Source organism: Eptatretus burgeri, chromosome 12 (genome assembly GCF_056783735.1).
Source record: "Eptatretus burgeri isolate ZD-2024b chromosome 12, Ebu_testis_v1, whole genome shotgun sequence".
NCBI classification, from domain to species: domain Eukaryota; kingdom Metazoa; phylum Chordata; class Myxini; order Myxiniformes; family Myxinidae; genus Eptatretus; species Eptatretus burgeri.
Window position 1 is genome coordinate 84,417,594 of NC_140972.1, and position 27,180 is coordinate 84,444,773.

General features: G+C 43.0%; 1 protein-coding gene across 8 annotated transcripts in view; it reads right to left on the minus strand.

The window, feature by feature from the left end:
• Nucleotides 1-27,180, minus strand: part of MYO5A (myosin VA) — a 184,695-nt gene that overhangs the window by 44,094 nt on the left and 113,421 nt on the right. For 6 of the 8 annotated variants that reach the window (XM_085848710.1, XM_085848711.1, XM_085848707.1 and 3 more), the window contains 7 exons: nt 26,224-26,349; nt 22,578-22,661; nt 20,075-20,092; nt 18,083-18,220; nt 9,651-9,748; nt 8,202-8,288; nt 4,429-4,540 (listed from right to left, as the gene is read on the minus strand). In XM_085848710.1, the coding sequence (XP_085704836.1) occupies nt 4,429-4,540; nt 8,202-8,288; nt 9,651-9,748; nt 18,083-18,220; nt 20,075-20,092; nt 22,578-22,661; nt 26,224-26,349 (663 nt within the window). The remainder of the gene's footprint in view (nt 1-4,428; nt 4,541-8,201; nt 8,289-9,650; nt 9,749-18,082; nt 18,221-20,074; nt 20,093-22,577; nt 22,662-26,223; nt 26,350-27,180) is intronic. The other 2 variants (XM_085848708.1, XM_085848714.1) reach the window with 1 other exon arrangement.

Genomic DNA, 27,180 nt, shown 5'->3' on the forward strand with positions numbered 1-27,180 from the left:
TGGTGCTGCTTAAGCAGTCTCCTTGGCTATTGGGCACAATTCTGGATGGGTCACCACTCTGACACAGTATACCAGCATGCTGGCACTCATTTTGCCGACCTCGGAAGGATGACAGGCCGAGTTAACCCCACCTGGTATTAATTCAACAGTGAGCGGGATTTGAACTCAGGACCCAAGTATCTAAAACCCATCACCCTTACCATTAAAGCCAACACCAGGCATGGAGAGGTAGACCATAATCTATCTGTAGAGGTGAGGTAGACCAATCCAAAGGCTCTGGAGAATTAACCTGATGGCACCCAAAGGGCCACAGAGGTTTGACGATTGTGGATTTATGATCGACTCTAAAACTGTCCAAAACTGAACTTCCACAATCACGAAACTCCTTTGTGAACATTTCCACAATCCTGCAGGTCGTTTAGAAATATGAGGGGCAGTCAATAAGTAACCTTAAAATGCTGATATAAATTCGAGAATGTAATGTGTGTAGTTGGAGATGACATATGTTATATCTATGGATAAGAGTCATGTTTTACCCATTTTAGATCTGACAACATTGAGCGTATGACGTCAGTGGATAAGTTCCAAGATGACAACTCCCGAAGAAGCTTGCACCAGGGAGGAGCAATGTTCTGTCATCCGTTTCTTGGGAAGTGAGGGTGTAAATCCCAAGGAAATCCATCGCAGAATGAAAATGCAATACGGTGATGCATGTTTATTGCTGCAGCAGGTGTACGACTGGGACAGGAAGTTTAAAAGTGTGTGTGGGAAATACCCACCAGGAAATACCAATCAGACAAACTGTCTGAGACAGAAACGGTAGATGGAGGTACGATCATGTGTCTTCCTGATTGTCATGCATCATTTTCTTTTTTTGAATATGGAAGATTGGATGAGAATGAGGGGATTCATGCCTCGAGCTTCATCACAAAGATAATTACCACGCCACAGAATCGAAGCTCAAGATTCATATATGAACCTTTCTCCCACTAGCGTTTTCAGCCATGACCTAATTCCAGCGATCATTCGCATGCTCCTCCAAGATTACATATATTTCCAAGGATAATAAAGGATTGCATTAAATTCAAGATAATTCCTTCATAATTTTCCCGCATAATATTTTCATCTTTGCAATTGAAGGATTGTTGCGGACAGCAGCTCAGGAAAAGCCTGGTGGACTTGATGAGAAAATTCTATGCAAATTCAGGGACAAGGATTGCATTGTAATGAAGGCGAAATATCATCGCTCCTACTACTGCCAGTACACAAGATTTCTTCCCAAGAAACCTGTTGAGTGAGTATGCAGTTTGTCCCGCATGAGTCTTTCCACGATTCTAAATTCTAAGCATTCTCGACTTTCTTACCCATCATTGTCATTGAAAGACTGACAACTCCAGAGTTTTCTCTCTATTGCTTTTCGGAACTAAATAGGGAGTGAAGAAAACAGCAGGTACTATCGACCTTAAAAGTTGAACTCCACGATTGGTGATAAATTGAGCGAAACTCTCATCAATATCCATGTCTTCACGGAGTGTGATACCGTGAGCTATTTCCAAAGAAAGGGAGAAAAATGCCAGTATGACGTATCAAAGTAGCAGTCTTATCGAGAAACATTTCACCGTCTCGGGGAATCGTTCAACCTTTCACCCAATTTATTTAAGAATCTGGAGAAATTTACCTGCAAGTTACATAGTCTTGATGGTGGTGACACAAATTAAGTGCGGTACCATAATTTCTGCTGTGAATTCAAGGATGACCACATTTTGCCTCCAACACAAGATGTACTTGCCAAATGTGCAGTATTTTTACCTCTCCCGAAATTAAGACTCGTGAAGAAAAGCTACATAATGGAGGGTAAGCTACGAAAACACATGGAAAAACATTCACTTTGTGCCAACTACCAGGCAACCATATAGCAACATGCTCTGAACGCTTTTGTCAAGGCACCGTCTGCAGACGGCAATGATTGAAAAATTGACGACTGTTCTGCCTCCGGTTTGGATGTTTAACGAACCTTTCTCTGGTGAATTATTACATGTGATCCACTGTTGCTGCTCATCAAGTCGATGTGAAACAAAGAAATGTTCCTGCCGGTCAAACAGAGTTTCCTGTACAGAACTGTGTGGCTGAAAAAACTCTGGGAATCAGGAGTCAACGACGATGGAACTTGCCACCAAAAATCACGTGGATGAAAACAATTTTGATACTGATGAGGATGATTGAGTTTCTCATGTACGAAATTTCATTCATACTGGTTCTGTGTCAGAGCATTCCTTGCCCGAGTAGGAAATAGCTCTTTGCTCGAACATTTAGTATCCTGTATTCGCAATCAAAATCATGTTTTTAGGCTCATATTTTATGCAATTGCTTCAATGATTTAGTTTTCAACGATATGTTTGTTTTGAGTATTCGGATACAATATCCTTCTTGTAATCACTTGGAGTGGTACGTTTGATTGATGCATTCACTTTCATATTCTCATCAAATGGGTGAGTAAGTTTGGCATTGAGGCGGTATTGTCGTATATATTATATCACTCTCAACATTCATTATTGACGTCATTATCGTTGTTCAAATGTCGGTCTTCAATTTCGTGTTTTTAAGGCTACAATATGCTTTTAATATTAGACTTTTGGGGCATATCTACATGGGCATCAGCATGCTATAATCAGGAATTTATACCTGTCATTTTGTGTGCAAAAAAAAGAGTTTGAAATGCTTGTCATGGAAGTCAAGTGCTTATTCAACCCATAAATGCATTCTTTCTCCAATATTATGTATTAAGTGAATAAATTATTGCAAAAGTTGTTTTTTCTGAATATCCTCTTGAATCGATTTCTCCCAGTGGGGCCGAGGAAAGTGTACAATTCACCCGCAATTCACCGAAAAGCACACATATTTGCCCATTGGATCCTTGAGACTGGACATGTATCTTTAATTCCAAGAGGTATATTGCTTGTGGAAGTTCATTTTCGGATTCAGCGTACTCGATTCTATAAGAATCACCGAGTTCCACATAGTGCTATTTGTGTGCCACCAAAGTCATTTTCAAGTCGTTTCCAAGTCTCTAGATTATGGCTTCAGGAAGAATTTTGAAGGATTTACATGATTTTCCCCAAAATTGACCAAGTTTGCATTTTCATACACTTCCGGTGATGAGATCGGCATGACCTCCACCCCACAATTTAACAATACTATCCTCGCCTAATGCTGTATTTGGAAATTCTAAAATTTGGCAAGCCAAAGCCTAGCCTAACCAAATTTGGAAGCATTCTAACTGGTGGGTTTGGAGAAGATTTTTTTGAAGAAATTTACTCAGTTGGCCATTTTGACCTACTTAAAGTCACGGGACCGGACCGAGCTTTGCAATCCCCATTACCAGTCAGGAGCGGAACGCTACTGCCAAATTTCAGCCGGATCGGCCCAGCAGTTAGGACGGAGAATTCACAATAGGGGACAGATGGACAGTGCACAATGACAGTACCTTATCTGGAATTTTGATTCCAGATTTGGATCTTCACTAAAATTTAATCAATTCGTCCTTGTCTCACACCAACCTGTCCACCAAGTTTTGGCTGAATCCTCCATAACTTTATGAAATATAGTGCAATATATTGGTTTTGGTCCCATCTCAATGGTGAGGAAATGACTTCAAAATTAAAAATAAAATAAATAAATTAATCGAGTATCCAGATCTGGACCTTCACCAAAAATCGAATCAATTTGTCCTCATCACACACCCACCTGTCCACCAAGTTTTGTTCGAATCTGTCTATATAACTTTTTGAGATATCCTGCTGTTAGGGTTGGTTTGATACTATAGCACTTAAATAATGGAACAAATTTTACAAAGTTGTGATGACTTAAGCAAGATAAGAACAATTTTGATGATGAAAAGCAAAGTACCAGCAAAATGAAGGCAGCTTGCTATAAATTCAACCAAATTATGTTCCGCATGTATGTATGTATGTATATATATATATATATATATATATATATATATATATATATATATATATATATATATATATATATATATATATATATATATATATATATATATATATGTATATACACACATATATACACATATAGACACACACATGCATCAAGGACATCCAGCTAAACACCAATTAAAGGAAGGGGGAACTTTGTGATGCAGCATTCTGCCTGCAAAACACCAATACAACTTAGAGTCAGGCCAATAATTGAACTCAGACTAAACAGCGTAAGAACAAGTTTGCTCTGTTGAATGCTTTTTTTATTTAACGTACAAAGCAAAGCAAAAAAAAGAAGAATTTGAACATTATGTCATTATCAGGATTATTTATTTTAATAATAAAAATAGTATGAATAGGTGAATGGAGATGAGAGAAAAAGAAAAACAATAGTACATCTATACTGACAAGAAGCCTGAGATATAGTTACCTTAATCACTTTTTCGAGCACATTGTGACAGGTTTGTTTCTTGTCAGTGAAAATTATGTCTTTCTTTGCCATTAGCACTCGATAGCGATTGAAAAACTCCTGATAAGTCCATCTGTGGGGGGGGAAAAATATTAAAGTCTCAAATAAAACACAGGGAAGTGGTACGCAATGAAAAACAAATGTGGCAAACATAAAAAATTCAACCAACAAATTCAATTATTTGATAAATTCATGCATGTCCATCCATAAACAAGGTGGCCATACAACCATTGTGTCAGAAGAAAAGAATAAGCAATAAAGTTAACTTTATAATTCACCTTTTTTGATGCAAAAATAAATAAATAAAAATAAAGAGAAAACAAATCCACTTGATGGCCAAAGTCCTGAAAGACTATAACCAATCATGGTCCTTTTATGTGGCAATGAGTAACACAAGAACTGCAATTCATCGCTGCAATAACCCCAGCAGCCTATTCTTAGAAAAATGACCTCCCGTTGGTTGTGTTTACGATGGTGCTTCAAATTCGACCGAGACATTTGTTTATAAAAGCAAGAGGGTGGAAGAGCGAGTAGATTATTATGAAGTTTTTCGTCAACTGAAGCACAGCCTGTTAAAAGTTTGATGATTGGCTGCACAACATGGTGATCATTGTCCATCATGGACATCCAAATTAAAAAGTACCATGGAAGCAAGTTTTAAAATGAATAATGTATAAAACTGAAGGGTTCATAGAACGTAATACCCCACACAGTATTCCACTTAAAACAGTACGTATTTCAAGAAAAAATAAAATAATAATTTCCAGATGTTTAGTGCTATCGAAGTCGTTCCATAAGCAGTCCCAAACACCACCCTTAAAACCACCCCATTGAAGTACTGCAAAACTGGAGGTTCTTGAAAGTATTAAGAAGGTGATTTGTGTTCTAGTGTTCTCAACAAATAAAATACAGATTTTAAAAGTCTAAAACAAATTAATTAATTCTGGGCTTTACTGCCATTTTCTAGTGTGTCTAACATCACCCTATCAAACACATCACATTAGTTATTCGTGCCCGTGTGTCCTTAAAAAAAAGAGTAAGTTTCCTGTTTGGAATAATTTTCAATTTTGTTTCGCTGTCAGGAGGGCAGAGTAAAAATATATTGTTGCCATTCTCGGAACTGCATGCATACAACATATAGTGGTCCCAAGACAGTTATTCCATTATTACACGTGTAGATAGTCACTCCCTTTTGTCTCGCGGGGCAACTGGGGCATGCGTTGCGAGGGTCTCATCACTAGGTTTGCTTACATCATTTCTTCATTTCATGTCTACTCTTCTTTTGTGATTATTCTTGAGGTAAATCTGAGCCACGTGAGCCCTGTGCTGTGAGATGGGTCCTCCGTACAAAACACAGCCTGCCAAATGCACTCACAGCGGTAATTTCCACCCGATGGTGTTTTCTACAGCACAGGAAACATGCCCAGCACGACGCCCACGCTGCACTGAACGCGTACCGAGGCCGATAATAGAAAGGCAACCCCATGCCATGTTGCGCGGGATGCGAGTGTGCAAGGCACAAGTGGCACGTTCCTTTCAACCTATTTCTGGACTAATTATATTGATCGGGTTTCGCCCCGCGCACACGACAGCAGAATCGGGCAAACGTGAGTGCTGGCCACGTGCGTAATGGCGGATCCACGCGCACTGTACGGAACGTGCTCGAAGGCAGACCCGTGCGCCGCTCGCGACTTTATCGTGCAGAGCCGGGCACGAATAAGCACATCTTACCATCTGTGCATGGGTTTGCCATAACATCTTACCTTCTCACCTCTACAGCCAGCGAAGCTGCGATCGGGCAGAGGCATGTTGTACAGCTCGGGCCACGTTGGCACACACAGAGCGGGCACATTGTCCAGCACTGGTCGGGGCACCCGAGCGGGCGTGCGGGACCGATGCTGCCCTCGGCAAATAATCAGGGCATGGCCTGGGGGTTCTTGCAGGGAGATTCATGGCGCGGAGTTCAGTGTGGGTGATTCGTATCATGTCGTGAGGTCGGAGCGGGACATCCATGCGGTGTAGGGTCATCTTGCCGGAAATAGAATGTTGCAGTTTTCGGCCATCGCGGCCGGGCCGCACAGGGGGTCGGGGCCAATCAGAGTCACCCAATTTGGGTGACGTCACTGAGTTTGGGGGTGGGCCCCGCCCCACAGCTTATAAAGGTCGGAGTGAGTCCATTCGCTTTCTCTCTGCTGCCCTGCCTCGCCTTCCGCTCAAACTGAAGCTCGACTCTGCCTTCTGTTGTCATCACTGGGCTCCTCCTCCTCTTCTCCGCCCACACGACGCTGACTCCACCCTCCCAACTCAAGCCTCTCCTTCACGCCCACGGTCTCAACGCGAGCTGCCCCAAGCGAGAGATGGCGCGCCAGCTGTCGGGGGGGGGGGGGTAGCGCACCACAGAGAACTCCCCCCAAACATATTGGTTTCAGTGGCGCGTTCAGGTACTGCGTTCAGGTACTATTGGTGGCGCGTTCAGGTACTGCGTATCAGTTATACAAAGGTACCGAAAGACTGTAGCCTCAACTCCTCTCCTGTCTTGCTTCAATCCGTCTTCATCAGGTTTTGTGTGTGTGTGTGTGTGTGTGTGTGTGTGTGTGTGTGTGTGTGTGTGTGTGTGTGTGTGTGTGTGTGTGTGTGTGTGTGTGTGTGTGTGTGTGTGTGTGTGTGTGTGTGTGTGTGTGTGTGTGTGTGTGTGTGTCCTGTTGCCTGTCCTATGCAAGTAAGCCTGCAGAAGATTGTTGATATTATTTTCGGGTTAGGTCTGCGCTGTGTCCACTTTTATAAGTTGCTTGTTTATTGCTGCACCACACCTCTCTCCCCTATCTGACCGGGCGTCGTGGCGTGCGCCTGTAATCCGGCTACTCGGAGGCTTGAGTTGGAGGATCGCTTGAGGACGGGAGCTCTGCACTGGGCCGTGGTATGAGAGGGTGTAGAGCAGCCCGGAATGATGGCGAAACCCAATCCTTATCCCTGTGTCGTACGAGGCGACCAGGGTTGCGTCAGGAAGGGCATCCGGCGTAAAACCTATGCCAAATCAGTATGCAGATCATAACGGATGATCTGCTGTGGCGACCCCTCACGGGAGCAGCCGAAAGACGAACAACAACAACAACAACCACCTCTCTCCCCTATCTCTGCACAACACACCCCAATAAATCTCTTGATCGTACCACATACCTTTCCTTGCCCATTGTTGATAAATTATTATTAGAAACGTTCCCTGCTCGTTTTTGTCTTTACCTTCATTGGTCCAGCATGGTCAGAATCCTAGCTTAGCCAGGACTTTATTCCCAACAAACCGTTCCTTTTAGCTGGTACGTCCTTGGCAGTGTCGCTCGGCTGCATCCGATCCGGTAAAATGATCTGGTCCGGTAGAGTGATCCGGATCGGATAAGGCCTACCGAGGTCGTCTTCCCCGGTAATTAAATGACATGGTTATTTTTAGGTAACCGGATTAACTAGAAGGAAGACCTGAAGTCACGTGGTTGAGTTATGGGCGTCCACGTTGGTTAAGCGACCCGCCGTGTCAAGGAATTATCCATGTGCAACGGCCTACATTTCCGGAGAGTCTGGTGGGGACTGAGATAGCTTCCCCCCCTCCCCCCACCCGAGTGGTCTTCTCACCCGACCCCCGGCCCGCAACAATATATATTATCTCACTCCTCTCTGCACTTGTGCGATCGAGACAATTTCAAAGCCAAAGTTGGTAGGAAATGCAGTAAGTGAAATCTTACCGGGAAGGATAGCCAGCTGCACTGATTCGGATAGTCTCAAGTACACCACAAGCACGCAGTTGCTGAACAGCTCGCCGAGGATCAAAACTACAGGGGGAGAACGAGGATGACACAGGAGAAAAAAAACGTTCATTCATCTCAAGCGAGTGATAAAATAATCTCTGTAGTGGCAGGAAGGACCTTGCCTCCATTCTTCATTCTACTTTTCCCAACCTTTTCTTTGCAGGAGTGAGGCTCATGGAAGAGCAACAAAGAACTAACACACAAAAAGGAAATGGACAAACAGAAAAAGAAATAAGAGAGGGAGGAGGAAAGGAAACACTGAAATGAGCAAAGCAAGATGTTTGGTTTAGAAAAGGATAATGGAGATAATAAAGATCATGGGTCAGAATTTGGGATGACGAGAGAAGGCGGTACACAACTTGTTTGAAATTGTGGAGGGAAGAGTGAGAGAGAGAGAAGCCTCTGGAAGGTGGTTCCATAGACGGAAGAAGTGAGGAATAACATAATTGAGTTATGCAGTCAACCGGATTTTAGAAGTTTCACCAGGAGATTGTTACTGGAAGAATACATGCATTCGAGAGAAGATAGGGAAGTCAGTGGACTGGGGGGGGGGAGGGGAGAGAGAGAGAGAGAAGAGGAGAGGAGAGGATAGGAGAGACAGCAATATCAGAATATATTGGGAGATAACAGACCCACGACCTGCCTGCAGTATCGTGTGAGAGAAGAAGACACTGTGCGTCGGCATTACCACAGAAGATTCCAAGAATATTGAGAGCTTTCAGTCCGTTCCTCTTCGTAAATTATCCTTTCAGTCTGTGCCTCTTCACGACTTCCCCTTTCCATCCCCACCTCGTCAAGACTTCCCCTTTCCGTCCCCGCCTCGTCATGACTTCCCCTTTTTGTCCCCGCCCGGTCAGGACTTCCCCGTTCCGCCCACACTCGTCACGGCTTCCCCTTTCCGTCCCCGCCTCGTCACGACTTCCCCTTTCTGTCCCCACCTCGTCACGACTTCCCCTTTCCACCCCTTCCTAGTTGGGAATTGTACTTCATTTTTGTCCATGTCCATCAGAATAATTATTTTATTCTTGCTTCATTAGGAATTCTATTTTTGTCTCTGCCTCATTGGCAATTTCGTTTTATTTTTTTTTTTTTTTTTCGGTCCTGCCATGTTAGCGAGGTTATTTTTATATAAAAAAAAAATTGGCCCTGCATCCTTGGGAATTCATTCATCCCCTGCCTCATCGAGAATTAATCAAACCACTACCTCTTAACGATTTCATTTTTCCGACTGCTGTATGCTGATGTGGGTAGGAATGCACCATTGGACTTGGCTTTTTGCCTTTTGTGTGGACAGAAATACCTTTAACTAAATGGCCCTAATTCTTACAAGCAAATACAATTTGATAAAGTTATGACATGCAAACATGTTGAAGTGCTGCAGCTCACGTGAAGGGAAGCTTGTGGTCATTCGGTTTGATGCAACGCACATAGTGAGGCGTTGTAGCATTCAGTGTACCCATCAGGAGGTACAATGAGTTCCGGAACTGAAAAAACACAAGCCACAGCAAGAATCAGCTCTATAATCCTGACAACATGAAAAGAGCAATTCGAGGCTTCTGTGTTGATCATCATCATCATCCACTCAATATTTCTTCTCCATTGTCTCATCCATCATTTCTGCAATTACGGCACTTCTTATCAAGCAGCAAGCCAAGAATGGCTTGCTAATGACCAAAAACACCTCTTACCTTTCCCTCCACTTATCATTCATTCATAGTGTATGGAGAAAAAAAACCCAACAATAAACACGAGATTAGAAAATAAGCCAGATCCCCCCCCCCAAAAAAAAAAACGTCAAATCTCTCAACATCAACGATGTAAAGGGTTGTAAGATAACAAAAATTGCACCCCGAATTATTCACTTAATAAGAAGTACCCTAATTAGTTGATGTCTGAACTTAGTTGATGATGATCCAGCACTCCTGAACTGCTGGATGAAATGAGTTGAAAACCAGTGGCTGCACTCAGTGTGCACAAGCCTTTAGGTGGTTAAAAAAAAAATCATAACCCAGGGAGGGGGTTCAGGATGAGGGGAGGACCCCAATTACGTCTATGTAAATGTGCATCACGGAGTGCCAACTGGTGGAAGTTGGTATTACAGTCATAATACGAGACGGGCACTCGGTAGAGCTCAATCCTCCGCCACGTAATGCCTGATCCACGAGAACATATCGGGCCCAATACATTTTTGAAATATCATGCAAAACAGTACTATATCATTTTTTGCCCTATCTCTCAATGGTGAAGAATCACTTGAAAAATCAAATAATTCTCGTATCCAGATCCAGATTCGGATCTTCACCAAAATTAAATTAATTCTTCCTTGTCACACACCCAACGTGACCACCAAGATTCATCCGAATCCGTCAACAACTTTTTGGGATATCGTGTTATACATCGTTTCTGGCCCTATCTCTCAATGGTGAAGAATCACTTTAAAAAATTCTAGCAACTGGATCCGGATCTTCACCAAAATCGAATCATTTCGTCCTTGTCACACACTCAACCTGCCCACCAAATTTCATCTGAATCCATCCCCAACGTTTTGAGATATCCTGCACACAAACAAACAGACAGACAGGGTTGAAAACATAACCTCCTTCCACCTTCGGTGGTGGAGGTAATAAAAAGGTTGATCCTTGCTTTGTGAAAAATAAAAATAGTAATCAAAGTGGAATGTTCCCAACAGTTTGGAGCATTTTGTCGTCAAAGAGGATCGAACACAGCACAAGTGCAAAAGAAAATTTTCTGAAATTGAGCTCTTCACAATACAAATAAGCAAATTTCAAATGCAAAATAAACGTGAGGACTTTTCCTGGTGGGTTGCACAGGTCACCAATGATGTGGGAAAGTTCTCCAATATGTTATTAAAGAAGAAATTTTAACCAGTAAATAACGAATACAAGTAGAGGTTCCTGCACAGTATAAGTAATGGTGGCATTAGTCATTTGGAGGCCCCATGCATAATGCAATAATTGCCCAGCCCTGTGAATCTGTCATCACACGAAAATATGTAATTTGGCATCCATTTGTCTGACGTTGATGTATTCGGTAGTTACTTATGAAATCTCAACCAACCAAACTTGCCAAGGAGATTACGGGTCATAAGGCAAAGATTGCAGCGACTTAATTTGCACCCCCCCCCCACCCCCAACCAGGAGTTCCGAAGGTGGGGTGATGCAAATTATCTTTGTAAATGTGCACCGTGTAGTGCCTGCCGCTCCCGGTGGTGGTAGGGAGGGGGTATTACAAGTGATGCTTCAGAACCCTTAATTGTTTCACGAGTAAGAGGATTCCATATTATGTTTGTACTTGCTTACTTGCTTAGCCTATGTCGCTATAGACTCGACTACAAAAAAAATCCAAAGGAATGCCATGTTGAGGTGAAGAAATATATATGTTCGAAACATGTGGAGTGTGACGAGCACTTCCCCGATCTCCATTGGACATTGTTCTTTGCGGATTATGCGATTTTACCATGTGAGACATAGTCCACAGCAATGTTCACCATAACAGTCTGGAGGTGCATCTGAGGTAAACTTTTTAACGGGGTGTGCTTACACATTGTGTCAGCATACGAACCGTGCTTCCCCATTGTCTCGGGTCACTCACCTGCATTTTTTTCATTTATTTATAGTTTCATTTATGAATGTTGTCCGACGGTTATGTGATTTTTTTCCAGTGTACTGGCTTCGACGTCCATCAGCACACAAAATTTCAGCTTTCTACATCACCTGGAAGGTACCGATCTTTAATATCAGTCAGTCAGTCAGTTATATACATATACATATACCCGTGAACCCGTTGGGTTCCCGTTGTGACAGTGGTTGATGAAATAAATCATTTCAAGAAAAAAAAAAAGATAGCACCTGTGAACTATACCGCTGAGGTTGTTTGCATTGATCAAATAATCCCGAAGAGTACTTGACTGAATCCGGAATTGATTTTTTAATAATTTTTTTCGTTGCCCGACTTAAACGAAACTTGATATTGCGCGTCAATGTGAAAGAAAAAAAAAACGGAGAAAAGAAAGTTGAAGAAATTATTGTGCGTAATCTTCTAAACACAATTTTATTTACTAGTACGTGCCTGTATGTGCAAAAAACAAACAAACAAAAAAAACTTTCAAACCGCGTGCCAGAAAACCACACAGGCCGTTCCTTCGCACCAAAAAAAACAAAAAAAAAAAAAAACTTTCAAACCACGTGCCAGAAACAACATCCACACAGGCCGTTCCTTCGCTCTCACGTGCCCGTACGTGCGTGGCCGTACGTGCAAAAATAAAAAACAAAAAACTTTCAAACAACCACACAGGCAGTTCCTTTGCTCTCGTAAACGACGACTGGATTGGGGCATTGTGTTTATGTATAAATGCACATAATAAATCGAGAAATTATTATAATACAGTAAGTCATCACTATCCGGAAGTCCGTACGTTGTGACCCGTAATGAGGAACGAACTCTTTCCTCATCGGCCACGCCTACGCAGCAACGTGTCCTGTCATTGGTAACTAAATGGCGCCCTTTCCCCATCGGCCACGCCTACGCAGCAACGTGTCCTGTCATTGGTTTGGTAAATAAATGGCCATAACTTGGGAACCACTTGTCCAATTAATATCAAACCTTGAAAAGGCACATACTCAGGTCCCCAGCAATATACCTGGCAAGTTTCAATTAGATCGGACCAGTGGTTGTCGAGAAACAGCGGACACACACACACACACACACACACACACACACACACACACACACACACACACACACACACACACACACACACACACACACACACACACACACACACACACAGCTGGAATTATAGATTAATGAACACGGAAATATTAGATCAAAATGGCGATGTTTATTTTATGCTTAAAAATAAATCGTTCTTTGTCTATACTCAATGTTTGAGATTTTTTAATAAATCATTTAGAAAAAAAACAGATAGCTCCAGCGAACTATATCGCTGAGGTTGTTTGCATTGATCAAATTCTCCCGAAGAGTACTTGACTGAATCGGGAATTAATTTTTTTATAATTATTTTCGTTGCCCGATTTGAACAAAACTTGTTACTGCATACCGCAGGAGAATGGTAAGTAAGGTGGCCCTGAAATTTTTGCGCTATCGTGTACCGTTTTGGCTGTATTTCGGGAACATACACACACACACACACACACACACACACACACACACACACACACACACACACACACACACACACACACACACACACACACACACACACACACACACACACACACACACACACACACACACACACACACACACACACACACACATGATGAGAGTTTTAGTAATATATAGATAGATATCAGCTTGAACATCATTTCACCCTGTTATCGTGGAACTTTTCCAATGCCGCTTTCAAATGACAAAAGTAGCAGCAATGATAATAGCATAATATTAATAATAATGATAATAATAGCACTGTAATTGGCAATAATAATGAGGATAATAATTTGATCCTCCCCCCCCCCCCCCCGGCCATTCCCATAGCCCGAAGGGAGTTATTGTCGGATAAATTTAAAATGATAATATGCGATTAGAATAATGATGACCTCCCAATCTCACCACCATTCATAAATATATAATCAAGCAAAAAAACTGACCCGGCATCAGCACCAGTGGTGTGTTCAGTCACCAAGCAGTGCTTTCTTTCCTTGAGATTGAGCATTCCCTTTGCGCTTGCCAAGCAGCCTTTCCTTATCAACGGTTTTGAATGGAGTGCTTGCTTGAGTGTTTAAGCCATCTCAGCACCGCTGCGGTAGTTTTGTTTCATCCTTGGGACAGGTGCTCTGACAAACTTCTGATTTTAACGAGAACGGCAATCACTGGTGTCACCCGATATGCCTCCGCCCACATGAGAAATGTTTACAAATTAATTAAAAATGAAAAGCTGAAATGTCCTGTGTCAATAAGTTTGCTGTGACAATCAAAATTGAGCTCTGTTGCATCCGATTTCCTTTTATCATATTTTTGACGTCTCTACATCTTAATTGTATTCCACCTGTAGCCAATTCAATTGATTGGACATGATTGAGAAAGAAACACACCTCTCTAAAAAGGTCCCACAGTTGGCAGTGCATGTCAAAGCAGAAACTCTACCATGAAGTCCAAGGAACTGTCCACAGAACTCCGAGATAGAATTGTGAGGAGGCATAGATCGAGGGAAGGGTGTAAAACAATTTCTGGAGTGTTGAAAGTCCCCAAGAGCACATTGAACTCAATCAAAGAAGATGCAAAGAATATGGAAGAACCCAGACTCTTCCTAGAGCTGGCCATTCCAACCAAACTAACTGAGCAAACAGGCAAGAAGGACCTTGATCAGGGAGGTGACCAAAACCCAATGACCACTCAGACAGAACCAAAGTTTCTTGGCTGAGATGGGTGAACCTGCCGGAAGGACAACAGTCTCTGCAGCACTTCACAAATCTAGGCTTTATGGGAGAGTATCCAGACAGAAGCCACTCCTGAGAAAAAGGCACATGACAGCACAACTGGAGTTTGCAAAAAGGCACATGAAAGACTCTGAGAGCATGAGACAAAAGATTCTGTGGTCTGATGAGACGAAAATGGCACCCTGCCCTACTCACCAAACTCTCTTCCCATGGTATTCAAGGCCATCTCCACTCATGGCTCGCAGACTTCCTCTCCTGTCGCAGTCAACGTGTGGCCCTAAATGGAGTTCTTTCATCCCCTCTTCCTGTGCAGGCTGGAGTTCCTCAAGGTAGCGTTCTGGGCCCTGTTCTTTTTCTGGTTTTCATCAATGATCTCTCGGACTCTCTGGAAAATCCTCTATTTCTCTTTGCCGACGACTCCACCCTCTGCCGTACCATCTGTCATCCCTCAGACCGGCAAGCAGCAGCTTCTTCGCTCACTGCAGATCTGGATAAAATCACAAACTGGTCCAACACGTGGAACATGTCTTTCAATCCAGACAAATCTCACACTCTCACTATGTCTCTTCGAAAGGACCGTTTACAAAACCCCCCATCCACTTTCTCAACAATCCTCTGGAAGAAGTCTTTTCTTTCAAGCTTCTAGGTCTCACTATCTGTCATGACCTTTCCTGGGAAAGTCACATTTCCAACCTCGCCTCAAAAGCCAGTCGCCGACTGGGAATCCTCCGTCGTGCTAAGTCCTTCCTCGGCCCTCTTGAGCTCCTGACCACTTACAAAGCTTTTGTCCGTAGCCTGATGGAGTACTGCTCTCCCCTCTGGGCTGGTGCTCCTGCCTCCCACCTTTCTCGGCTTCACGCTGTCGAAACCAGGGCATTTAAGATCATCGGCATCTCCCGCAATGAAGCTGAGTCTTTGGGCCTCTCACTCAATCACCGCAGGTTGGTCGGTGGTCTTTCTGTCCTCTACCGACTCCTCTCCAGCCTTGCCCCCCCTGCTCTCTCTGTGATTTGTCCCCACCACATTTCCACAGGGCGCTCAAGGTCCGCCAACAACCCCCTTCTGGTAAAACTACCAAAATCACGAATCACTGCTCATCTTCACTCCTTCATTCCTCTTTTTTCCCGCCTTTGGAATAAACTTCCTCACTCTATTCTTTCCCATTCTTCCCTCCAGGCTTTCAAAACAGCTGTTCACCACCACCACTTATCTTCCCCCATCCAAATCCTCGATCTTTTCTACCCCCGATAATCCACCCAAGCCCACTTCCTTCATTTCTCCTGCTTTCCTTCCTGAAAGTCCCTGAAATGTCCATCTTCTCTTCGCCCATCCCCATCCCTCTCCCTTCCAGTTCACCTAATGTGTCTGTTCCCCACTGTTTTGTCACTTCCACTCCCGCCCCTCTTGTCTCATGCCTCCTTGCTGTGAGTTGTGTGTTAGCTCTCATACGAGCCTCGACCAAGGTATACAAAAAAAAAATAATAAATAAATTGAACTCTTTGGCCTGAATGCAAAGCGCTACATCTGGCGGAAACCAAGCACAGCTAATGACCCATCGAATACCATCCCTACCGTGAAGCCTGGTGGTGGCAGCATCATGCTATGGGGATGTTTTTCAATGGCAGGGACTGGGAGACTTGTGAGGACAGAGGAAATAATGAATGGAGCCAAATACAAGCAAATCCTTGAGGAGAACCTGCTTCAGATTGCAAAAGACCTCAGCCTGTGGTGAATATATACGTTCCAACAGGACAATGACCCCAAGTATACAGCCAAATTAACACTGGAATGGCTTCAGAACATGAATATGAAAGTCCTTGAGTGGCCCAGCCAAAGACCAGACTAGAATCCCATTGAGAATCTGTGGAAAAACTTGAAGATTGCTGTTCACCGACACTCCCCATCATCCAACCTGACAGAGCTTGAGCAAATCTGCAAAGAAGAATGGGAGAAACTCCCCAAATCGAGATGTGCAAAGCTGATAAGACAATGCCCAAGAACACTCGAAGCTGTAATCACTGCCAAAGGCGCTTCCACAAAGTGTTGACTCAGGGGACTGAATACTTATGTAAATTAGATACTTCTGCATTTCATTTTCATCAAGTTTGTAAAAATTTCGAAAAACACGTTTTCACTTTGTCATTATGGGGTATTTTGTGTAGATCGGTGACAAAAAACAACTTTTAATTTAATCCATTTTAAATTCAGGCTGTAACACAAAAAAAAAAATGTGACAAAAGTCAAGGGGTGTGAATACTTTCCGAAGGCACTTTACTTGTACCAAGTTTGATTTGAATCCCTTCAGCTGTTCTCATGCATCACATATTTACCTGACATGACCTGTGACCTTTGACCTCTTGATCCCAAAATCTAATAAAGTAATCTTTACATCATTATACATACTTGTATCAAGTTTGGTCAAAATCCAATCAATGGTTCACAAGCGAGCACGGAAACATTTTTTTTTTACCTAACATGACCTCTGACCTTTGTTGACCTCTTGACTGCAAAATTGAATCAGTTCATCACATGCATTATTATATATATATACTTGCACCAAATTTGACTTAGATCCCTTCAGCCATTAAGTTATTGCGGTAACTAAAACTTATCACGGACGGCCGGACGCACAGACAGACACAAAGACAGATGCATGGCCTGACAACCGAAAAACGTCATGCTGCCGGCGACCTCATCGTCGGAGGCATAAAAACCGCAACATTCCGAAGTGTGCATGGATTCGTCTATTTACTTATGAGGCGTTGTTTCGTGATCGTAAAATAAATTGTCATGTGGATTTGCTGAACAACATCAAGATGTGTTAACATTAAGAATTAAACAAATTTTATTGTGCTTATTGTTGCATTTGTATACATTAAACGTAGTTATTATTCCACTTAACCTGCTTTCCCTACTAAACTGACCCCCTAATTTTGTAATCGTCCTATCCAATTAAACACCAGGGGAAAACACTGTTTTTTCATCGATTCATTACGTGACTGATTATTTTTTTCCTTGAGATGGAGCATTCCCTTCGCGCTGTGTTTATCACCCCTCACAAGTTGATACGTTTTGTTGGCAAAGTGAGACTCCCTCCCCCCCCCCGCCACCAACCCTCTGGGGCCCTGTCTCAAAAGATTGTAGACCACGATTTGTCGGTCGTGTTAGGGGCCCTCGTTGTCTCGGTTGGGGCATGGGTTGCATGGCCCTAATGTCGCTCTGAGTACAAGAGGAGGTTGTTATGCCTCAAGGGATTTACTGATTTCCAAAAAAGTACGATTCCTTTTTTTCCACAATTTAATCAATGTTGAGTTTTACCACCTGATTCATCATGTCATCAGCAGACAGAGTTGGATGAATGAGAGGACAAAGAAATGGCAGCTTCTGCCTGACTTTTACCTGATGGCCGACAGTTTTCTTGTGCTCTTTGGAGGAAGTTTGCATTCCAGGCCGTGCAGGCTTGATGCTAACTCGTCCCCTAAGAGGGGATTTTCCAGTTGACCTGTCCTCTCTGAATAGCTCAAGCAGCAGCTGTAGCTGCAGAGAGCAAAACAGAATGGGCAAATGGCACATATTATGCAATGGAATCATTTTTCATGTTACCAAAACTGCGGCTGCCATAACCTCATTCATTGCAATATCGAACATTTCACCTCCAAACCAATGTCATTGTGTTTGGAAAATGGGGAGAAAAAAACAAATTAGCCTTTTCAAATAAAATATTAAAAATGTTTCAATGGAAAATAGTGACGCTCACACCAAGTGAAACCAAGCCAACCTAATCCCTCCACTGCAACAGACAAAAGGGTTTGTAAGTGAAAAGTTAAACAATTAAGTCAAGTTAATAGGCTTCCATCCATTTCCTTCAAACATAGCTATAAACAAGGGACAAATGCTTTTAAATTTGTAGCAATAAGAATAAAGATGTCAGCAATGACTGTTAATGCGCAGTTAAGGGCATATTGTAAGCAGAGCTTTAGCCAATGGCCATAAGTTTGCTGTACTAAGCAGTTGCTCATCACAGGTTGTTAGCAAGCAGATGAAACTACAGGGTGTTCAAAAAGACCCAGACAACTTTGGTTGTTCATATATTTAGAACCACAAATTATACGATTCCCTTTGGTTTATATGAAATGAAAACTCATAAAAGATCATCTCATAAAATACACTTCAATGTGAGCTCCATTTGTCACGCACTGGACATCAAGTCAGTACATGAGTTCTTGCCATGTTCAGCTCAGCATGTTTTTGTCCACCAGTGCACATGCAGCTGTGATCTGAGAACGAAGGTCCTGCAGCTTTGCCACCTTGGTGTTGTAGAAAACATCTTTGACAAACCTCCACAGAAAAAAAAAAAAATCAAGGGGGGGTTATGTCTGGTGATCGTGGGGGCCAGGCGGTTGGTCCATCTCGGCCAATCCAGCGATCTGGAAATTTTTCATTCAGGATGGCTCAAATGGTGAAGACCCAATGAGGGGGAGCACCGTCCTGTTAAAAAATAATATCGGGTTGCAGGTCTTCAATCTGTGGGAAGGTGAATCCTTCCAACATGTTCATGTAAATTGCTGAGGTCACTATCATCCGGACCCAAGTGGAAAAACGGACCCACCAAGTGATCATGGAGAAGGCCACACCACACATTTACCTTTGGACTGTCGTGTATGTGTTCAATGACCAGGTGGGGTCTTTCAAAGCCCCAGATCCTCACATTGCGCCGGTTAATCTTCCTCGATACATGAAAAGCAAGCTTTGTTTGTGAAATGCCTTATGTTTGAGTCCATCATTTGGTTTGAATTCCTGCAGAATCTGCACCTTATAGGAATAAAGCAACGATCTTTTATGCAAAATCCTGTGTACCGTGGTGGTTGGTAGTCCGAGTTGTCTCGATGCGCGTCAAGTTTATTTTCTGGGACTTTGTTGAAATGATTCACGTACTCGTTCAAAGTCTGCTGCACCTGTGCTTGGTCGACCGGTATTTTTCTGTTTCTGACAACTTCCAGTCTCCTGGAACCCCTTGTACCACTCTCTGATACTAGCCCTCGATGGCAGATTCCTTCCATTCCTTGTACGGAAATTACACTGAACCTGCGTGTCGGATCTCGTCTCGACGAACCATTCGATGCACTGAGATTTCTCCTGTGGAGTCACCATTTTCTTTCACATTAAACCACCAGACCTGAGAAAACAGAAAACTTTATGAGTTTCTGGATGATATAAAACAAAGGGTATTGTTATATCATTTGTGGAGCTAAATATATCAACAACCAAAGTTGTCCAGGTCTTTTTGGAACACCCTGTATATGGGTTATTGGACAGAAGGCTGCTCCCAAAACTGCTAATGCAAAGTCAAAGCTGGCATTGCCATAAGCCTGCCAATGTTCCAGCACTCACCAAGGAGCCCTTGGGTACCTGTTAAAATACAGAGGATCACTGTGACTGCAGAAAAATATACTGGACAAGAGCAATCACCAGCATCAGGAATTGATAAAACAGACAAAACACACAGCTTTGTATGACTTGCATGTTTTGTGCAGTTAACTTTAAGCATGACTTTAGGATGACGACTTTTGACAAATAAATACGTGACAAGCTGGCATGGATTGTAAAGGTGTTCAAAATAAATGTCAAAAGGAGTTATTGATTTTTATTGTGTGAAAATAATAAGCAAAATGTCCACTTTCAATTTGGTTTGTTAAATAAACAATATTAGACGTGTGTCATTTTGTACAGAGAAAATTAGACTTTTAATTTTGAAGGGAAGGAGAAAATTCTAAATGAAGGAAACAAGTTCAGCAAAATGGAGATGGGTCAGATTGCATGTAAACTAACAATTTTATAGGAATAACAAATGTTTTGTGCGGTGTGCGTCAGATAAACAAAACAGGCTCGAGCCAATTTTTCATCGAAAGTGTTCGTCTACATGTAATCTATCCCATCCGCATTTTGCTGAACTCGTTTCCAATGTGTGACTTTTCATCAAAATACGACATGTCATGAAAACACTTCAAGAGAGGTTGTGCAAGTCAAAATATGTAAATCTAACAGGTGTTCTACACATTATATTGTTGCAGTAATGGCCATAAGCAGTGCTGGATTAACCATAAGGCAGACAAGGCATGTACCTTAGGGCCAGCCAAAAATTCGGGCCAAAAATTCTTTCCTCATTAAATATTTGTCTTTGTTTGTATTAAATATTTTGTTCTTGAATCAGTTCATCTTTTGTCTGGGGTCCATTTCCATGAGCCCGAGATCTAATTTAAATTTTTTGGGCCATTCTCTAAAATTTCAAAAATGTGCCTTCGGGCCAGCCGAGGCTTAATCCGGCACTGGCCATAAGGTGTAAAGGGAGTAAGATAGTCGAGTTATTTAATTCACGAACTTCCACCATAAGTGTGTGCTTTCTTTATAGAATGATAGGATATGTGTCGAAGTATGTTCAGAAGCCAATAATCATGGCCCTCCCTTCCGTAATGTCTTCGCAGCCCCACCATTCCTCCAGTATTAATCCTTTAAATCGTTTCCCTTTAAATATGTCGATGTGTTTCATTTATATAAATGAACAGGCAAACATACATAATATGTACAATGTACATGTGGGAAAATTACATGCCCAGACCTGAAATCAAACCCAGGTCCTCTGGTAAACCATAACAGTGCTCTGCCATCTGAGCTATCTGGAGGACTCACCGACTGAGCACACAATTCTTCCGTATATAGGAACACCACACACTTTCTGCCGCTGCTTCCGGGACTCTCATGGACAGGCCGTCGCTGCTCTTATGGTTGGTCCCATCACTAGTTCTATACATTTTATCATTCAGAATAATTGTTTTTTTTAACACGAGTAACAAGTACTGCAAATTAAATAAATAAATACTGTAAAGGACGAGGACAAAAAAATTCCGGAAGTTTACCACCATATCAAACATGCTACATTAGTTATTTATGCCTGTTGTTTGTGTCCTTTATGACATCCTTAAAACAGTAAGTTTCCCGTTTGGAATGATTTTCAATTTTTTTTCTTGACAGAGTAAAAATATTATCTCATTCCCCCTCTGAGCACATACGATCGGGATGAATTCACAGCCAAAGTATTGCTAAACTGCAGGTCTGTTTTCTGATTCATGTTCAAAATATAAAATCCAATTGATAACAAATTGCTCCTCAATCATAAAATGAAGTTTGTGGATGGATGGACGGCCAGACAGAAGTGAACCAATTGCTTAATCCAACTTTTAGCTTCACGTGCACAGGGTAATAAATCCATTATCACCATCACCCTGTTTTCAGTCCACAGTACATGTGGGAAAATTGTGGTAATAACCAATATCTTTTGTCTCGTGCAGGTATGCAGCTAGTCTCACCCGTGCAGGTATGCAGCGTGAAGGCCTCCCTAAACTCATATTGCGGTTTTGGCACACTCTCCCAGCATGTCAAGTGCAGGTTGCAAAGAGAGTTTGGGCAGGAATTTGTCATCTGGCCAGGGTGCCAGTGATAACTCAACAACTCTTAATGAAACAAACAATGGGATCTTTCATGACCACTAGGACCAGTGCTGACAGACGGGTCCACCTACTTTAACATCCATTTGATGGACGTCGCTAGCACACATTGATGCATTGCCATGCATGCAAAACACCAAGCTGACAGTTTATATCTGGGTCGAGATTGAAACACAGGCTTGGCAGCGCAACGGTGAGTGCGCATACCTCTCAGCTATCCTCCCAGCACAGACAAATAATAGCCAGTATAATTTTCTGTAGAAAGTAAAGAAAAGAAAGACACAGGAATTCATGTATCCCAAAATGCTGATTCAGAATTAAACAATGATTCTATCTGAAAATCTGTGAGGGCAAACGTTTGCTTTTGAGATTTCCACTTGATCTTCACCCACCTTGCTGCTTCTGAGGATGTTAATTTGCTCTTCTCGCACTGTGTCTCTGTTCTTTTCCAGGAAGCCTGCACATTGGTATTCCACCTGGTAAGCCAAATAGAAAGCATATTCATACGATGACAGACTTGGTGGCATAATGGTTAGAGCAACCGCTTCAAGTCTAGGAGGTTGGCGGTTCGAACCCCAGCCAAGTCATACCAAACACTAAAAATGGTGGGTTCTGCTTCCATGCTAGACACTCAGCATTGACAAGGATAGAGCGTGGACAAGTGACCATAAGTTTGCAATAGTAGTGATGGTTTTAATGGTCCTGAAGGTTCCACTTGCATCAAAGTTCCTTGCAAGGGAACATAATTGTTTTGGTATTATTATAATAATTTGAGAAGTGTGCATGTGTGGGTTTGACTTTTATGCACTCCTTAACTGATAGGTGGAATGAGTTGAAAACTGGTGGTTGTGCTCAAGGTGTACATGGAAAAGCTTTTCCAGGAAGAAAACTATTATTCATAATCCTGGGGGTTAAGGATATGGGGAGGACCTCAATTATCTCTATGTAAATATGGATAGCACAGCAATTTAAAAACAACATTAACAATGAGAACAGCACTCGGTGGAACACATACCTCAGTCAAGATGAAGTTTCCATTTAGTATCCCACCAATCTGGACCTAAACCAAAATCGAATCGGGTTGTTCTCGTCACTTAACCAACTCATCCACCTAGTTTTGTCACAAACTCGTCCACAACTTTTTGAAATATCATGCAATATATCGTTTTTGCCCCCCTCCCCCATCTCTCAATGGTGAAGAATCACTTTAATTATTTTTTTTTAATTCTCGTATCCGGATTCAAATCTTCACCAAAATCGAATGGATTCATCCTTCTCACACATCCAACCTGTCCACCAAATTTGGTCTGAATGCGTCCACAACCTTTTGAGATATCCTGCACATAAACAAACAAACAGTCAGACAGGGGTGAAAACAACCTCCACACTACTTTGGTGATGGAGGTAAAATGTTTATATTTAAAAAGTACCAAATAACATTTGTATTCTTCAAGTTGCTCAAATGATTTTCCTGCCCCCATTCCTCCGAAAACCTATTGTTTGTCCAATCTCCCTCTATTTGTCCTTCGACTCTGCTGTTGTTGTTCCCCGACCCTCTCTCTACTGTTCCTTTTGTTCGATTACACCCTGATCCGTTCAGTGTTCCAGCTCTTCCACAAGCCTCGACTCTTTATACAAAAAAGACAAAGGCTTTGGGATTCTAATCTTATGGAAACCATGCTTCACGTCTGTGTCTGTGTCTGTGTCTCTCGCAGCCTTATCACTGCTGGTTGCATCATTGGTTAGGGACGCAGCTATGCTGCTGATGCAGTGTCTCTGTTACCAGTACACTGGTACTCATTTTGCCAACCTCGGAACGATGACAAGCTGATTCAACCCCAGCTGGTATTAATTCAGCTGCCAACGGGGCTCGAACTCAGGATCCGAGTATCCCAAGTCAGCCACCCTAACCGCTAAGCCAACACCAGGCTATCGCTAGTCTCACGAATGGATTATTCATTTAAAAAGCAAATATAAAACTCGCTCATTTAGATTTTAGCGATGCAGATTGGATAAGGATCCTTCCACAAATTTGGCCCACTGGTTGCATCATTTCTGGAGTGCAGATATGCTCGGACAGGAAGCCGCTGACTGTTGCATTGTCTTTGCGAAGGACGCCGTGGGATTTTTATTTCCCACCAGCAATCAATGCTGGCAAACATTCACCAGCTTAACATCTCATTTGTCAGACAGCAGACCTTTTGATGCAACCTCCTGCCTGCGAAACACCAGTCCAACAATTTAATCATGTCAAGAATCAAATTCAGACTTTACAGCTTAAAGGCAAGTGTGTATACCTCCAGGCAGTCTTGAATGCCAGCTCACAAAAAAAACCTTCAAAGAGGGAATAATCTACATCTCCAAGTCTGTCGATATGCAATATCAGTCCACACACTATGGTGGTCTCATAATGCCCTGAGGGAAACCTGGGATTGTCCAAACCACCAACCCAACCACAATTTAAAATAATTTTAAAAACCAGAGAAAGAAGAAAGAAATAAAGAGAAAAAAGAAAAAGAAAGGAAAAACAGGATATGAAGATTGCCCCTCCCTGGAAGAAGGAAGAAGACAAAATAATGTCAATATATTTCGAATATCTACTAATATTGTTGTGGGCCGGGGGGTCGGTGGCGAGGAACGGCCGCCAGGTGGAGCAGTAGAGCCGTCTCCCACCGAACACCCGGAATTTAGGTCGTGACTCTCAGACAACTCCGAAGGTCACAGGTCACTTAAGGACAGTGATCGCCAATTCTCTAACGGCGTGGGGTAGGGTTAATAGCCAACTTTCAATATACCTAAGTACCCACGTCGTCAAATTACCGGGGAAGTCAAACCCGGACTCTGTCGAACCGGGTCGCTCTCGCGACCTCGGTCTGGTGTAACCGAGCAGAATTACCAAAGTCCATCGGTCCAAACGACAACTTACAGCCCAATCGGCTTTCTGGTTCTCCAGCACGAACCATGCTGGGTCAATGGAAGAAAACACGGGCAACGAACTGGAATATTTAACGAGAGGGTTTATTTATAAGGGAGGGAGACACAGAGCAGAATTATCCGAATAAAATAAATGCAATTTACAATGAACACAGGCACTTAACAATTCTACTTAACAGACTGGCGCCGCACGCACGCACGCACGCACGCACGCACGCACGCACGCGCGCGCGCGCACGCACGCACGCACACACGCACACACACACACACACACACACACACACACACACACACACACACACACACACACACACACACACACACACACACACACACACACACACACACACACACACACACACACACACACACACACACACACACACACACACACACACACGGACCCCGTGGGTCTTTATTTGGCCCCTCAGCCCAGGAGGAAAAGGCGAGCTGAGGACCAGGTCCTGCCAGTACCTGGCCGCCTCTTGCGGTTAGGCCCGCGACTGCACGTGTGGGACCCATTATCCGTGGGAGCTTGGATGGCGAGCAGCCGAGACTCGAGACTCGGCAACGAGGATACGGCGCCCAACGTGGGGCGAAACATGAGCAATGGCGGCGAGCCCAAACACGATCGCTTCTCACTCGACCGACCACCAAGACCAAGACTGCTTGAACCACGACCAAGACCAAGCCACCCAAACCAACTGCTCACCACCCGACTTATTCCTGGGTGTTCTGGATTCTCATTGGCTGGGGCGCGCGTGTGATGCTCGCCCTTGGCTCATTGGGCAGAGGAAACACTCCATGCCCCTTTTTTGAAGCAGGGCTCCGATCTGAGGTGATGGAAGCCCCGCCCACGTCTGTGCTCGGCACGCATGCGCGTGAGGAAGGCCGATGGTGGCAGGAGCAAAGGAGGATTTAAGATGTAAAAAAACCTGACTATAAAGAAACCCACAGCGCACAAATGAAATTAACCCATTAGACAGAAGGATGGAATCCTGACTTTCAACACATACTTATCGAAATAACTGAACTGTGGGCACTGCTGTCTGTTGTGTGCAAATGGCTGCTAGATTCATAACAATATGACCATCAAGTGCAAACCTCGTCAGCAAAGTGGCACACAATAAATGCAGTGTTGGACATGCGGGGTTTCTTGAAGTTTTTGCTCATGCCCATGTGGGTCTTGTACAATTTCTGTACCCAACTCCGATCTGTACCTTTGGGCATCTGAAAAACAAACAGCAAACATGGTTCAGTCCGTGTGAGAGCACGATGTTTGCACTTGTCGAGTTGCAGACTGCTATTTAAACAATAACCACCATGGCAATAATGTGGACCCACGTGAACCAGAAACCCGACTGATATGTCATTCTTTCACAAAATAAAAAAACCAAGCAAGGATACTGATGATTGTCTAATTGAGAACAGCAATCGTCTCACAGGACTGCATGGATAATGGAAAAAGTTTCTTGGACATAATATTTTGGCTTTGTCCACAAAGGATAAGAAAGCAAAAATAAAAATGACCCTTCCTAACCCTCCACAATCCCCCAACCACCCAAAAGAGAAAAAACAACAACCTGGGTTGGGCTTTCAATGCGGGTACCATTTTCAAAGAGTGGGGCCCGCCACATTTCTTCAACCGGCAAACAATCTTCGATTGAATTTAAATCATTTGCATGATTGTATAAATGACAATTAAATACAATTTTTAATAAAAGTACGACAAATACATATACTATATCTTTTTCAAAATATCACTGACAACGAACAAGAAAGAAACCTCATTCGAGTCAACAAAGTGGTGCAATTTAGTCTCTCATGCCGACCCACCAATTATTTCATTTTCGATATCCTCAAGTCTCAACACACCTGCATTCTATACTGTCTACTATTACCATTTGTTGGCTTTCCCATCTATTTGCATGCTCGTCTGCCTATAGTCTGCAGCAAGTCTGCCTGTACCCCCTTCTTGTTGTCCTGCCTGTTTGCCATTTGCTTATTTGTCTGTACCCCGTGCATCATTCTTCCACAAGCCAGAAAACAGAGGGTGAAGGC